This window comes from Furipterus horrens, unplaced genomic scaffold (genome assembly GCF_987537825.1).
Source record: "Furipterus horrens unplaced genomic scaffold, mFurHor1.1.pri manual_scaffold_13, whole genome shotgun sequence".
NCBI classification, from domain to species: Eukaryota; Metazoa; Chordata; class Mammalia; order Chiroptera; family Furipteridae; genus Furipterus; species Furipterus horrens.
Window position 1 is genome coordinate 58,364,113 of NW_028327183.1, and position 16,599 is coordinate 58,380,711.

Consider the following 16,599-nt stretch of genomic DNA (forward strand, 5'->3'; position numbering starts at 1 on the left):
ACATCTTTAAAAATTAAATTCTGGTTAAGCCTTCCCTCATTTGAATTTGTGGATTGGCTGCCTACCGGTGAATCAGGAGGTCACTGTTTTGATTCCTGGCCAGTGCCTGGTGCCTGGGTTGTGAGCAGGGTCCTTGGTTAACATGGTCCAATTGCAACCGGTCGGTGTGCGTCTTGCTCATCAATGTTTCTGTCCCTCTCTTTTTCCCTCCCATCCTTTCCTCTCCAAAAATAAATAAGTCTTTAAAAAAATCTATTTAAAAACACATGAAGTCACTGCACCCGGGGAAATGGCATAACTCGTGTTTCTGAATGGCATCCTGAAATTTCAGATTTCACACTCAGAACTTAACCCGTATAGCCAATGTTGGTTTTCTTTAGGTGGTTGGTTGATTGGTGTTTGTTTCTAGCAACAGTTTTATAATACACATTGTTTAGATGTTTATTGATTTCAGAGATAGAGGACGAGAGAGAGAAACATGGATCAGTTGCTTCCCGCTGGCACCCTAACCTGGGATCAGTGCTGTAAGGGGCAGAGAAACTGGTGACTCAACCCAGTAGAAAATAATTAGCAGAAAAGGACAAATGTAATTTTGAATTAGGGGATCTTCGAGTCCAAGTCAACAGTATTATTAGCACAGTTAAAAGTCAGGAAGTGACATTCCTCAGGTCATTACAAATGTGTCAGAGATAAAGGCTGGAAGGTATTCATCACCAAACACATGGAAATGAGAAACTCAGCAAACAAATTAGGGAATCTTCATGGGGGAGCTGGAGATAGACATATAACCAGATCACTCTTAGTTAATTTAGCTCATCACGTTAGATTGTAACACTGGAGTATCCAGCGTGGAGAAACAGAGGAGAAGAAAGGGGAAGGGTGAAGGGCGGGCAGAGTACAGGACTTAGGATAAAAAGCAGCCTTTCTGATTGTCAGCACACACATTTGATTTGGCTCTGACCAGACCTGCAGATCTTTGGGTAAACAACTGCCTCATCTACTGCTTAAGTCCTCTGTCCTGGTGTTTTTATTCTGAGTGTTTCTCACAGTGGTGAAACCCACATCGTAGGTTTGGGCCATGACCAGGGATTGAACCAGACCTTTTGTTTCAGGATGATGCTTTAACCAATGAAGTCACACGGCTCCAGTCTCCCTATGTGTTTCTGATCATTGAGCCTCAACAGTATCCCAGTAGATCTGGAGGAGACCAGTGGATGGGGCGGTGCTGGGGTATCATCTGGTGCTGTAGCCAGCGGTTAGTTTCTAGCTGGGGTCAGTGGGCCCTGTTACTCCCTCCAGGTTGTGGGACTGGCTGTGCGTGCATGCATGTGTTTCATGTTGCAGGAGTATAGGTGTGTAGCTGTGACTTGTGCACAACCACATGGACCCGGATGTACTCAGCTCATTTCTAATCCCAGCCTTGTGTTCTTGGGCTCATGGCTTATCTTTTGGTTCTCAATTACTACATCTGTGACATGGGGTGAGTGGAAGTAGCCCCCACCTTGTAGGGTGTGAGGAGGATTAAATCAGGGATGTTTGTTGAGTGCCTTAGATGCTATCGGACTCCTGCACGTATTCATTGTTAACGTGTGAGCGTGTCCCTGCCTGCATTTGGGTCTGTATTTGACATGGTCTCTCATGATGCTTTTCTCTTTCTCCCCCTGTGCCCAGCCTGCCTGTCCCCCAGTCACCATGGGCACTGGAAGGATGGACACCCAGCTGCTGACCAAGAAGGCTCTGGTGAGTCATGTCATCCTCTGGCACCTCCTTCCTTAGGATCAAGCTTCTGGGCAGGGATGACCTTCTGCCCACTGCCCCAAACTCCCTCAGGGCCAGGCCCCAGGTCTAGGCTCCTGGAGTTTTATCCCATTCACATAGGTAGAGTACTGTTTGGACACTGGCATTTTTCTACCACAGGGGACAGGATAGGTCAGCAGTGAGCTACCATACCCTGGGGCTTTCAGGAAACACCGCTGTGCACCTGGGAAGTGGCGGCCTAAACATGTTCGATGAAGTGTGACAGAGGCCCTGAGCAGGATGTGCTGGTCGAGGGCCTTCAGAAGTAGGCAGACGTCACTAAATTTCCAGGGGACTGATGGGGGATGGAAGGAGGCTGCTTGTCCGGATGGCCATGTGAATGTCCCCGACTTTGACCTTGATGTTTTACGATGTAGGTGGCTATTTGTGGTATTTTTCTCCAAGTTTCCTTCTATGGATGAAATGTTTACAATAAAAAATATACAAGTGTAGCTCAGTTGTTTAGAGGACCATCTTGATATTCCAAGGTTATGGGTTCCATTCCTGGTCAAGGCACATATGGAAAGCAATCACTGAATTCCTCAGTGAGTAGAACAGCCTCTCTTTCTCTGTCTCTCAAATCAATAAAATATACATATCTATATAGATATGAACATATAAATATAAATATCTGGAGGTAAGTTTTTTTATCATCACTAGTGCATGTTTAATGAGTTTTAGAAAAAGAAGAGAAAGAGAAATACAAATGTGAGAGAAACATCGATTTGTTGCCTCACACTCATGCCCCAAACTGGAATCAAACCCGCAGCCTTTCGGTGTTCGGCACATCGCTCCAACCAGTTGACTCACCCAGTCATGGCTAGAAGAAAATCTTTGCCTTGAGTTTTGATTCTTTTTTCCTTTCTTTTTTTTTTTTTTTTTTTTATTTTGGTTTTTCAATTACAGTTATCCCCTTTTCCCCCAATTTCTCTCCCCCACCCAGCCCACCCCCTTTCCTTTCTTTTTTTTTCTTTTTTTTTTTCTAATTCCGAACAGGGAGCTACTGTGAAAAGATATTACTCATTTTTTTTAGAAAGAGGCGAACTGAGGGAGGAGACGGAAAGAAACATGTTTGTGGAAGACAAACAATGAGTAGCCTCCCGCTCGCCCCCTACTGGGGACCTGGCTTGTAAGCCAGGCGTGTGCCCTGACTGGGAATCAAACAGGAGACCTTTTGGTTCACAGGCCAATGCTCAGACCACTGAGCCACACCAGGCAGGGCTTTATTCACAGGCGATTCCTTGTAGAGGAAGGTTCAGGTGGGTATCTTAAGGCCTATCCGAAGCCTTCATACTTACTAGTTGGGACAGTTTATTCTCACCCCACGGTGCAGCGTGGGCTGCCATTGATTGACATTAGTGGTTGTTGGGTACCTATTCTGCTCATTGAGTATAAATAACAGGTGGTATAAACTATCCTTGTGGGAAGTGACAACTGATATCACATGATTTCCTCCTAAGCAGCATCGTTTATGGTCTTAGTGAGGCTTGTTGTTTACAAAATGTTTTTTTGCCACTTATGTAGGCAAGCAAATTATTTATCCTATGCTCTGCTGGTCCTCAGGAATCTTAGAGTTCTTGAAGGATTATATTTTATAAGATTTTATTTATTTATTTATTTTTAAGGGTAAAAAGAGGAAAGGAAAACATCAATCATCTGCTGCCTGTATCAGCCCCATTTAGAGACCGCACCCTCACACTTTGGTTGGACAGATGATGCTCCAGCCAATTGAGTCATCCCACCAGGGCTGGACTTTTCTTATCAATGGGATCACTCAAGCTACAGTGTTTTAAATCTGGCTGCTTTCCCTGAGCATCACGTGTTTGATGTTCATCTGTGTGGTACCAGGTATTCTTCCTCGAGGCTGTATACTGTTTCATTATACAGTAGACCCTGTGTTTGTACATTTATCAGCTGGTGTATGTTGGGATTGTGTCCTCCAGCCAGGGCCATTCTTAATTTTTTTTAAATAGCAGAGCATGACTTGGCTGGGTGCTAAGTTGGTTATAGCATCATCTCGTACACCAAACGGTGTGTTTTTGATCCATGGTTTTGGTATTTCCATGAGGCAATCAGACTGATGATTCTCTCTTTGGGTCTGCATTTCTGTCCCTATAAAATCAGTAAATATATCCTTGACTGATGATTTTAAAATTAGAGACTCATTTCATTCTTGGAACTGGGGGAGGTTTTTCCTGGGGTGAAGTAGTTTCTGCCATTAGCCACGAATCGAAACAGAAGATACCCTGGAATGAGTGCCTCAGACAAGAATGCACAGAGCACTCAAAGGGTTTCAGCATATTTGGTGGGGAGCCCCATCTGTAGAAGAATCTCCAGACCCTTCTGAGGCAGGGGGCGTGGAGTCTCACTTCCACACCATTCCTGTACAGTGTCAACTTCCAGATGCCCAGGATTTTCTTTGGTGTTCAGTACGTCCCAGCCCAGGCTCGTGCATGGAGCCTGCTAAGTAAAAATTTCATTGAGTTCAATCAGGTAGGCAGACTTAGGAAACATTTTTGGCAAGTGTTATATTTAAAAAATTAAAATGAAATAAGTAGAATAAGGGGTGCAAAAGGAAATTTGATGAGGTAATAAAGGAAAAGACCCATTTTTCACTATCACCAGTACAGTTATTGATTTAGATAATTTGAGTCTGTCGGCTATTTCCTGGATTGTCTTCTAGGGGGTAGAGGTAGAGGCCAGTGGTGCTGTCTAACATCCTCCAATGCATAAGACACCCCACAGCAAAGAATGATTTGGCCAAAATGTCAATAGTTCGTAGAAACTTCACAAACCGCTTTTGATGTCTTAGATCAGTCAGAGCACCTTCCTCATACACTGCACGATTCTTCTTTTGCATTTCAGTTGTGCTTTTACGTCTTTTGAAATAAAATTCATGCCGATATAACAGCTGTCACAATACATGTTTCAAAAAAGGTAAAGACAACTATGCGCTATTAGAGCCACCCTAAGGATAAAATGTAAGGGACATTTTAGCCAACCCAATACTTCCTAATTTATCAAATTGTATACCTATAATATCTGGAGCTTTTAGTATACCAATCATACCTCAATAAAGTGGCCTTTTTTTTCAAATATAAATTTTGTTTATTATTTTTAACTATAATTTATTGATTAGAGTTGTCCCAAATTTTTTTCCTTTGCTCTCTTCCGTCCTGTACCCCACTTCTCTCCAGCAATCCCACTTTCCTTCCTTCATGTCCATGGGTCATCTTTGTAAGTTCTTTGGCTTCACCCTTTCCTATATTATTTTTACTCCCCTTGTCTGTTTTGTACCAACCAATTGGCCTTCTTAATCCCTGCACCATTTCCCCATTTCTCCTTCTTTCCCCTCCCAGCTATTCACCCTCCAGATGGACCCCATACCTATGATTCTGTTCCTGTTGTTTGGTTAGTTTGTTTTTGACTTTTTAATCAGTTGTTGATAGTGATGAGTTTGTTGTTCTTTTAATGTTTGTAGTTTTGATCATCTTTTTCTTAAATAAGTCCCTTTGTCATTTCATTTGATAGTGGTTTGGTGATGATGAACTACATTTGGATACCTTGTCTGGGAAGCTCTCTATCTGCCCTTCCATTCTAAATGATAGCTTTGCTGGATAGAGTAATCTTGTTTATAGGTCCTTAGTTTTTATCACTTTGCATCCTTCTTGCCAGTGGCTTTTTGCCTGCAAAGTTTCCAATGAGGAATCAGATGATAGTCTTATGGGAACTCCTTTTTAGGTAACTGCTTTTCTCCTGCTGCTTTTAGATTCTCTCTTTATCTTCAGCCTTTGGCATTTTCATTATGATGTGTCTTGGTGTGGTCCTCTTTGGTTCTAGCTTGTTTGGAACCCTCTGTGCTCCAGGACTTGTATGTCTTGCTTCCTTCACCAAATTTGGGAAGTTCTCCTTCATTTTTTTCTCATAAGTTTTCAATTTCTTGTTCTTCTTGTTCTCTTTGCGTCACCCCTATGATTCAGATGTTCGTATCTGAGTCATGTGACCATTCCATACCGCCTTCCTTAGGATCGAACTTCTGGGCAGGGATGACCCTTTCATTTTTTTAAAGGAGAGATTATTGTCCTAGGGTATGTCAACAGAGGCTGGAGTATTGTCTTATGCACCAAAACTTTGTGGGTTCATCCCCTACTCATGATGTAAGATGATATCTCATTATGGTTTAATTTGCAGCTCTATCATAATTAGTGATTAAAATTTTTATATGTTTATTGACCATGTGTATGTGTTCTTTGGAGAAGTGTCTATTCAGGCCTTTTACCCATTGTTTAATTGGGTTGTTTGTTTTCCTTGTGAACATCCCCATAGTTTTATTTGTCAGTCCGAGGACCATCCATTGCACTTAGGCACCAAGGACACAGCATGGTCAGGCCCTTCAGAGCTCTGCACCTTGTTGACACCACGTCACATGCATCCTGTGTGCCTTCCTGATCCTCTTGGCCCTTCTGTCCGCATCTCCTGACCCCTGTGAGGAGGCCCTGCGGTGAGTGGTGTGCGCATTCTCTCACAGGACTCAGTGGCGTTCAGCGATGTGATGGTAGACTTCACCCAGGAGGAGTGGCAGCAGCTGAAACCTGCGCAGAAGGACCTGTACCGAGACGTGATGATGGAGATATATTGGAACCTGGTCTCACTGGGTAAGGGGCAGCTTTGCTGCATTATTCAACACCTGCTTGTCACTTTAGGATGACATACAAGTACAAAAGATGGACATTTCTGACTAAGTAAAGTGTTAGTTATTTGAAACTAAAGATAAACGTGAGCCCTGGCTACTGTACTCATTGTTCGAGCACCAGGCTGCCAAACCTCACATCAGCCGTTCAATTCCTGGTCTAGGCCCATGCCTCTGTTGCAGGTAAGTTCTCAGTTTGGGGCGTGCAAGAGGTGACCAATAGCACATGGATGTTTGTCTCCTACACTTTGTTACTGCCTTTCCCTGTCTATACATGTAAATAAATAAAATAGTTTAAAGGAAATTAATTTAAAAATAATGTTGATGAATGATGAAGTGGGGAAGAGTATTTACTGCATGTAGAACATAGGATTATAAATACATAAAGAGCTGTTATGGAAAATAGAGAAAAAGACCAAGCAAATGATAGAGAGATGGACCCAGCTCATCAGCATGCACTTCACAGATGTAGAAATACGTCAAGTTAAACTTCACAAAGGACTTATAAACCATACTGATAGTCAAAAGAGTAGCATTTGAGTTACAGAAATATAAGTCTTGCCGTGAGGTACACAGAGATGAAAAGGAATTCCAGGCCCGGTCAGGTGTGTCTCAGTTGATTGGAGTGTCCTTCCTTACACGAAAGGGCTATGAGTCCAATTTCCTGTCAGGCCACATATCTAGGCAGCAACCTTGGTCCTCAGTCAGGGCACATTACGAAGACAACTGATTGATGTTTCTTTCTCATGAATGTTTCTCTCTTTTCTCTTTCCCTTTCTTAATCCCCACCCACTTTCTCCCTCTCTTAAGCATTTCTTGGCATGAGGTATAAAAAAATACTGTAACAGCAACATGTAGTATGAAGTTGTACAGAAAGAGCCTCTTCATTTTAGGAACATGAAGTTGTGACAGCTCTTTTGCAAGACAGTTTGGTGTTATCAACCAAATTTTAAACGATTCCATTTTAGAATAGATCATCCAATATTTTTCCTTTAAGTGAGGGAGCGGAGTTTTTATAGGAAGAAAACTCAGGAGAAATGCCCTATGCTCACCTACCAGACTGTCTTAACTTGTCACAGTGTGTCAACATGAGGGAAACACACAACGATATTTCTGGACAATATTGTTCTGGAAAAACTAACTTTCAGAATTAGTGTACAGTCCCATTTCATTAATGGCTTTTGTGGACCTTTAACTGCCCTACGATTAACGACAAATAGTGAAAGTGAGTGATTTGATTCACTTTGACATCATATTATTCGGTACATCATTTGTTGTGACGTAGACCACACGCGTCCATTTGCACAAACCGTTCTTTCTTTTCCTACCACCCTCCACGCTCCAGTGACCACTGTGGATTACTGTGTCTTTTCTAGAATTTTACATGTTTGGACTCATATGACATGTACTCCTTTTTTTGTTTATCTGATTTTTTACATTTGGCATCATAACTTTGAGGTTTACCCATCATGTCTAAAGGATTCAGTGGTTCCCTTCTTTTTTTTCTTTCTTCTTCTTCTTTTTTTTTTTTTAACTTTAAAAAAGGATGTGCTCCCCAAGGATATGTTTATTAATTTGAAAGAGAGAGGAAATGAGAAACAGCAATGTGTTGCATCCCATACAGGCCCCTACCTGGGATCTGACCTTCAGACCTTTGATACATATGACGATGTTCCCATCAATTGTGCTTCCTGGCTGGGCTGTAACTCACTTCTTCTCATTGTAGAGTGATCTTCAGCTTCATGGATAGACCACCATGTGTTTATCACTGCACTTTGATGATGAGCAAATGAGTTATGTCCAGCTCCAGATATTTTTCTGTAGACACAAGATGTCCTTTCTCTTGAGCATGGGTTGGTCTTACAATGGTGCATATTTAACTTTTTCAGAAATGCCAACTTTTTTTCCAAAGCACTTGTCTCATTTTTACTTCCACCAGCAGGCGCTGGGCATTGCACTGCTCCATGTGCTTGTCAGAACTGAATACACTCAGCCTTTCTCACTGCAGCCACTCTGGTTGGTGAGCGGTCTTACCACGGCCCAGCTGGGATCTGGTGCTGAGGGCTTTCCAGGTGTTCATTTGTCAGCCGTCTGTTCTCTCTGGTGAAGTGTCTGGTTCAAGTCTGATGCCTGTTTCATTTGTTGTGATGTTTGCTTCCCTATCATTTACTTTGGAATGTTCTTAACATTTTCTTTTTTGTTAATTTTTTATGTCAGTCTTTCATCAGAAATGTGCTCTGTAACTAAATTTTTCATTCAGTGGGTTGTCTTTTCCTAGATGGCATTATTTTCATCAAACACTTTTAATGCTGATCGGGTCCAGATTATTTGTTTTGATTTTGCTTGTGCTCTCGGTGGCAAATCACAGGGACAATTGCTATGTAAGAACATGAAGATTTTTACTCCTTTTTTGTCTACAAGTTCTAGAATTTTATGTTTTTGTTTAGGTCTTTTTTGCATTTTGAGTTCATTGTTGTGAATGATTTAAAAGGGGCTGACATCACTCTTTAAAGTGAAAATTATTGCCAGTACATTGGGTAATAGGAACCTATAGCTTTAAGTGTACATTTGTATGGTAAATGATCTGTGTATCACATTGTGTGCCCGCCATCCAGTCACATCTCTTTGCAAAACCACGTATCATCCCTCCTTTTAACATTTTTTGATGAGCAGAGTTTTGTAATTTGAGGAAGTCCAGTTTTTTACTTTCTTTGGAGATTATACCTAAGACCATACTCACAACCCACACTGTTCTATGTTTCATCTTTACAGCCATAGGCCAGTTATGTCCCCAGCGTCTCACACCCATGGTCCTGAAACACACCCATGTCACTCTTCTTCTTTTCTGTCCTCTGGTAAGTTTCCCTCAGCCTCTATGTGCCATGCCACCACCTGCTCTGACATCTGGCATCACTCCCAGACCTCAGTGTCATGAAACATTCTTCTAGTTTATATACTTGTCATACTTTTCCTCCTGCATAGAATATTCACAGGAGGCCAGATAGTGACTCAGGGATGGATCACGTGGTGAAAGGTGCTGAGTGATGTGTGTTTCTCTCACAACTTGATGTTTCTCTCCTACTCTTTCTCCCTTTCTCTCTCAAAAATAATAAAATAAAAATTTTAATAAATTTATATTATTTCTTTTTCTTATATTTGTTTATTTTTAGATAGGGTGGTGGGAGAAAGAGAGGAGAGAACCATTGAGGTGCAAGAGAAACATCAATAAGTTGCCTCTCGCACAGCTCAGCACTGGGGACTTGCCCTGCAACCCAGGCAAGTGCTCTGACTGGGAATACAACCTGCCATCTCTCCATGTACAGTCTGGCCCTCAGTCTGCTGAGCCACACCAGCCAGGTCAAAGTTTCTTCTTCATGGTTGCAAAACATTCATAACATAACATTAACGCTTAAACTATTTTTTTGACTGTTTAACTATTTTTACATGCACAGTTCTGTGGTATGAAGGACAATTACATTATTGTTCAATTATCACTACCATTGACCTCAGGTTTCTTAATCGTCCCCAACTGACAATATGTCACCACTAGAGAAGAGCTTCTATCCTGCTTCCCTGCCCTGGCATTCAGGTCCTACTTTCATTCTCTATCAATTTGAGGATTCTAGTTGCCTCAGAGAAGTGGTCTGCGCAGGGGCAACCATTTAGGTGGTGTCAGCATGGCGAGAAAACTGAAATGTCAGCCCTTAGGACTCAGGGGAGGGGTCCCAAACTCAGATGTTGTGGGGCCAGTGGGAGATTAAATGCGGGATGGAGACAGCTGCTTACCACTCCCGCTTTGTCGCCTCATAGGAAGGAGCGTACTGTGGGGCTGGATCATTAATTTTTTAATGCGATTTTGGTGTCAGATTTCAGTGCTTAAATGTTGAGAAGAACCCTGATGTCCATGTACAGAGTCTGGAACTCAGGACAGCCCCCTGGGCTGGAAACAGAGATTGAGGGACCCACGGGACACACACAGGAGGGGACTGAAGTGGCTGTGGTCAGAGGGGAGGGACGAGTGTGCAAAGGAGGGTGAGGAGTCAGCCAGGGCCAGGCCGCTCCTGAGCAGCGTAGGAAGGTGGGAGCTTGGCTGGGCGGTGGGGAGACAGGACGACTGGCATAATCACATGAGAGTTGGCTCTACGTCATCATTTCTGATTAGAGCTAATACTTTGAGAAGCACAGCCAGCGGGGGGGCATGCATGACGAGGCCTGGGAGCGAGGCGCCTGGTGCCCTGAACCGCCACTCAGTTTGTGGGAGCCTTGGGTCTACCTTACTCCTGTTTCTCTCCAGGGATCGTCCCCCAGCTCTGAACTCCCCTGCCCACCTTTGCACCCACTCCCAAAAGGCCCTTTCTTGCTCTCTGCTCACCTCCCTCAACCTCACCGTCTCAGCTCACTGCTTCCCTTCTCCCTGTGTCCCCACGACAAGGCTGTCCTCTGCTCTCAGGCTGTGCTTTTTGTCCTGGGAAGGTCCTCCCTCCCCCCGTTGTTAACTACATGTGTTGTCATTTCTTCCCCCTCCCCTCAGACTTGGAGACTAGACCTGACCTGAAGGAGTCGGACCCACAGGAAGACATTTGGGAAGACAGACCCTCTGTTGCGGTAGTGGTGGAAGGATCTACAAGGAATGGTTCCTGGGGTTGTGCCTATGAAGGTTTGGGGAAACAGGCTGACTGGGCCAGATGGCACCAGGGGAGCCCAGGAACCTATCTGTGGCGTTTAGACACGTTAGGAGCATTAGCCCCTGAATGTTGTGATTTTAAGGCATTTGCCCAGCAAAGCCCCATGTCAGACTCACCCAGAGTGGAAGGAAGAAGAGGAGCAGGGATACACCCATTCACCATGTGTGGGAAGAACTTAGGTGCTTCAGGCCTCGGAATACCCACCAAACCCATTGCAGAGAAGAAGCCCTACAAGTGCAGTGAGTGTGGAAAGGTCTTCAGGTACAGGACAAGCATCATTGTGCATCAGAGGTCACACACCGGAGAGAAGCCTTATGTGTGCGGTGAGTGTGGCAAGTGTTTTACCCAGAAAGGGAAGCTCAACGCACACAAGAGGACCCATACTGGGGAGAATCCTTATGTGTGTGGTGAGTGTGGCAAGGCTTTCAGCCACAAGACGAACCTCATTGTGCATCAGAGGTCACACACCAGGGAGAAGCCGTATGTGTGTGGTGACTGTGGCAAGGCTTTCAGCTACAAGACGAGCCTCATTGTGCATCAGAGGTCACACACCGGGGAGAAGCCATATGTGTGTGTGGAGTGTGGCAAGGCCTTCAGCCATAAGACAGGCCTCACAGTTCATCAGAGGTCACACACTGGGGAGAGGCCGTATGTGTGTGGGGAGTGTGGCAAGGCCTACCACCAGAAGAAGAGCCTCATTTTTCATCAGATGTCACACACCGGGGAGAAGCCATATGTTTGCAGTGACTGTGGGAAAGCCTTCACCCAGAAATGGAACCTCAAAGTGCACCAGAGGATGCACACAGGGGAGAGGCCATACACCTGCCAGGACTGTGGCAGGGCCTTCCTTGAGAACAGATTTCTCATATTGCATCAAAGGACACACACTGGGGAAAAGCCGTACGTGTGTGGGGCGTGTGGCAAGGCCTTCAGCCACAAGACAAGTCTCAATGCGCATCAGAGGTCACACACTGGGGAAAAGTCATATTTGTGCGGTGACTGTGGAAAGGTCTTCACAAAAAAGCCGAGCCTCATTGTGCATCAGAGGTCACACACCGGGGAGAAGCCATATGTGTGTGGTGACTGTGGCAAGGCCTTCAGCCAGAAAGGGACCCTCAAAACACACCAGAAGTTGCATACTCGGGAGAAGCCATATGTGTGTGGTGACTGTGGCAAGGCCTTTAGCCAGAAGGGAACCCTCAAAATGCACCAGAAGATGAACACTGGGGAGAAGCCCTATGTGTGTGGGGAGTGTGGCAAGGCTTTTATCCACAAGACCAGGCTCATTGTGCATCAGAGGTCACACACTGGGGAGAGGCCGTATGTGTGTGGGGAGTGTGGCAAGGCCTACCATCAGAAGAAGAATCTCATTTTTCATCAGATGTCACACACCGGGGAGAAGCCATATGTTTGCAGTGACTGCGGGAAGGCCTTCACCCAGAAAGGGAACCTCAAAGTTCACCAGAGGATGCACACCGGGGAGAGGCCGTATGTGTGTGGGGAATGTGGCAAGGCCTTCAGCCACAAGACAAGCCTCATAGTGCATCAGAGGACACACACTGGGGTAAAGCCGTACGTGTGCGGGGAGTGTGGCAAGGCCTTCAGTCGCAAGACGAGCCTCAATGCGCATCAGGTCACACACCGGGGAAAAGTGATATTTGTGCGATGACTGTGTAAAGGTCTTACCGTACAAGGCAAGCCTTATTGTGCATCAGAGGTCACACTGGGGAGAAGGCGTATGTGTGTGGTGACTGTGGTAAGGCCTTCAGCCAGAAAGGGGGCCCTCACAATACACCAGAAGTCACACACTGGGGAGAAGCCGTACGTGTTCCTGGACTGTGGCAAGGCCTTCACCCGGAATGAGTACCTCATCACACACCAGAGGACATACACCGGGGACAAGTGTGTATGTGAGGCTAGTGTAGCAAAGCCTTCAGGACAAACTACATGCTCAGGAAGCACAGGCAGGTGCACAGTGGGGCGTAGCCCTAGCAGTGCTCCATCTGCCAAAGGAGCTTCATGGCACACTCGTCACTGTAGGATCACCTGACTGACCACACCGTGGAGAAGCCATGTAAATGTGGGCAGTGCAACAAAGGGTTCATTAGGAACTTCTTCCCCCTTTCCACCAGAGGATCCACATGGGAGTCAAGCCCTATGAGTGAAAAGTGCAGGGAAACCTTCAGCAGGACCTTCAACATTACATGACACGAGGGGAGGAGACACACTTGGCAGAGTGGCATGATTCTCAACACCCAAGAGGTGATTCCTGACCCACACACCAGTGCCAGACTTAATATGGGACCTGACCAGTAGGACACTACCAAAGTCCTGCCCACACAGGTCTTAGGAATTTGGGTTCAGGGATCAGGCCACACAGTGTTCATCATTTGGTGCTGCTATATCTGCAGGGTCCTGTGGAAAGGAAGACCTCCTACAGGTGTAGTATCTGGGAGCGTGTACAGAGGGACCGTGGATGCAGACCAGTAAACTGTCTCATGAGCTTGGACACTGCATTTAGTATCTCTGGGTCTCCATCTCTGTGATAGTAAATTGAGGAGGGGGAGGTGAAAGGAAGCAGGGGAGGTGGGCTCCATGGGCACCTTGTCACTTTGTCATACCACCTCAATCTAGTCCAGATGTCAGGTTGTCACCATCTGTGGGTGTCCTTGTTTTCCTTATACCCAACCCCCATGTATTTGCAATAGTAGAGTTTATTGAGTGGTTCATGATGGGAAGAAATTATTTTTTCAGCATTAAACAGTAACAGTAATTGGAGCCGATGTCATAGTTTCTCATAGTGGTATGTTAATGTCTTTGAAATAAAAGTTGTAATTAAGGGCGACCAATGTCCTTTAAACACTCATCATGTCCCAATTGTACGTTGTATACATATTGTGTCAAAATAGTGTCAACACTTGATCGATGGGGCTATGACACCCCACAGGAACCTAGTAAGCCTGCCCAAGCTATGAGGCCACCTGCCCTTCCCAGCCCTTCATTCTGGACTTGGGAACGGTCCTGCCAGAAGGCTGGGACTAGACTGTCAGCAGGAGAGATTAGGGAAGGACCGCCCTCCCGGCAGGACTGTTTCAGTTACAGGGAAAAAAAATCTCTCTCCCTGTGGGCCTTGATCAGGCAGGCACATTATCCAATCTATACTTTGCACAAAGCCTTAGTTCATGTTTTACTTAATATTTCATTATTGATGATAGTGATATATTACTAATTAATGGAAAATCATATGTCTATTAATAAAAATACATAAAGTAGTTATTGGTGAATTCATAATTACTACTTTTATACAAGTTGTTAATTTTTTTTAAAGATTTTATTTTTAGGAGTGAAAGAGACAACAAGAAACATGAAAGTGTGGTTACCTGTTGTGCACACTGAATGGGGCATGACCTGGCTCACCACGCAGGCTTGTGCCCTGACTGGGAATCAAACAGGTGACCCTTTGGTTCGTAGGCCAGTATTCAATCCAGTGAGCCACATGCACCACAACAATTGTTAATTATGTGAGATGCTTCTGGGAACATCGGTAAATGGCTGCTGACTGAGCCCATTGAAGCCCTTGTCTTGGCCCCAGCAGCTTTGGCTGCTCCTTGCATCACCAAAATGGTAGTGAGCTGGTTCTGATTTATACTAGATTGGCTCCCACTTCTGTGCACTTGGTAATTTACTGATGTGCTCCAGTGGGGCAGACGGAGTGCGGTGTACTTACCACCCTACATGCAACTGGAACCCTCCCGGTGGCTCAGTTCGTAAAGCACTGCCTTGATATGCCCAGGTTTCGGATTTGATCCCTGGTCACAGCACATAGAGAAAAAACCAATGAATCATTCAATGAGTAGAACAAAAAAAATCAATGTCTCCCTCTCAAATAAATAAAAATTTTTTAAAGTGAAGTAAATCTTTCCTTTTCAAGGTGATCCTTACTTAGGCCTCTTAACCTTGTGCCATCCAGAAAAGGTGAACTTGATTCACCTCACAAATTTTATTTTAAATTTAATGAGTCATCCAATATAAGTCATTGGAATATTTTACATTTATAAGCATCACACTTAATTCATGTAACCCTTCAGGAAAACTGTCATAGAATATCGGATGCCCTGGCTGGTGTGGGTCAGTGGATTGAGCATCGGCCTCCATGCTAAAAGGTTGCTGTGTCAATTCCCAGTCATAGCGAATACTTGTGTTGTGGCTCAGGTCCACTATCAAAGGTGTGCAAAAGGCAACCAAATGATGTTTCTCTCATATGTGATTGTTCCCCTTCTCTTTCTCTGTTAAATAAATAAAATGAAAAAATATATATGTTTTATGTTCCAAGAAAGCTTGTAAGAGGTAGAGATCCAGCAGTGTATTATAAAAATACAGTCCCCATAACCCATGGACATGAAGAACAGTGTGGAGTTGGCTGTTGGATATGGGGATAATTTGGGACAACTGTGATAGCATAAAAAAACAAACCAGTAACAGGTGCAACAGCTGTACCTAAGACACAAAGGCAAACAAAGTCAGGAGCCTGTCAAGATGAGACAGAGTAGTAGGGCCCAAAAGGGGGAACAGATCAAGATTCCAGTGGGAGAAGTAAGTGACGATAGGATAGCCAACCTAATGGGCGTAAAGTTCAAAACACTGGTAATAAAGATGCTCACAGGGTTGACATATGCTGAAACACAGCAGACACATAAGGGAAAAAGTGAAGGCTATGCTAAATGAAACAAAGGAAAAGCCACATAAAACCAATGGTGAAGGGAAGGAAAAAAGGGTTCAAATCAATTTGGAACAAAATGAATATAAAAACAGTCATCCAATACAGAATGAGGAAACAAGAATTGGCAAAAACTGAGGAGAGGCTTAGGAACCTCTGGGACAACTTTAAACGTGCCAACATCCGAACCATAGGGATGCCAGAAGGAGAAGAGGAAGAGCAAGAAATTGAAAGCTTATGTGAGAAAATAATGAAGGGAAACTTCCCAAATTTGGTGAAGGAAATAGACATACAAGGCCAGGAAGTACAGTGAGTTTCAAACAAGCTAGACCAAAGAGGACCACACCAAGACACATCATCATTAAAATACGAAAGGTTAAAGATAAAGTGAAACTCTTAAAAACAGTAAAAGAAAAGGGGAGAGCTAACTACAAAGGGGTACCTATAAAACTATCAGCTGATTTCTCAAAAGAAACTTTGCAGGCAAGAAGGGACTGGCAAGAAGTATTCAAGGTGATAAAAAGCAAGGACTTAACAACCATGTTCACTGTATCCAGCAAAGCTGTCATTCAGAATGCAAGAGCAGATAGTGCTTCCCAGACAAGGTAAAGCTAAAGGAGTTCATCATCACCAAGCCATTATTATATGAAATGTCAAATGGACTTACCGAACAGTAAGGTCACAATTATGAACATTAAAATGACACCAAT

The 16,599-nt window shown here is 44.2% G+C and overlaps 1 protein-coding gene across 1 annotated transcript; it reads left to right on the plus strand.

The window, feature by feature from the left end:
• The first annotated feature begins 1,641 nt into the window (after positions 1-1,641).
• On the plus strand, positions 1,642-12,844 carry LOC149995632 (uncharacterized). The gene is made up of 3 exons (XM_090260006.1): positions 1,642-1,740; positions 6,326-6,452; positions 11,019-12,844. Exons 1-3 carry the CDS (start codon positions 1,642-1,644, stop codon positions 12,839-12,841), a joined length of 2,049 nt encoding a protein of 682 aa, XP_090116132.1. The 3' UTR covers positions 12,842-12,844.
• Positions 12,845-16,599: the final 3,755 nt, after the last annotated feature.

Bases quoted from the DNA above. Each gene is read 5' to 3' on its own strand.
- LOC149995632 (XM_090260006.1), top strand. From the start codon at position 1,642: ATGCTTTTCTCTTTCTCCCCCTGTGCCCAGCCTGCCTGTCCCCCAGTC. The intron at 1,741-6,325 runs GTGAGTCATGTC...ATTCTCTCACAG, and splicing joins TGCTGACCAAGAAGGCTCTG to GACTCAGTGGCGTTCAGCGA. The intron at 6,453-11,018 runs GTAAGGGGCAGC...CCCTCCCCTCAG, and splicing joins TTGGAACCTGGTCTCACTGG to ACTTGGAGACTAGACCTGAC.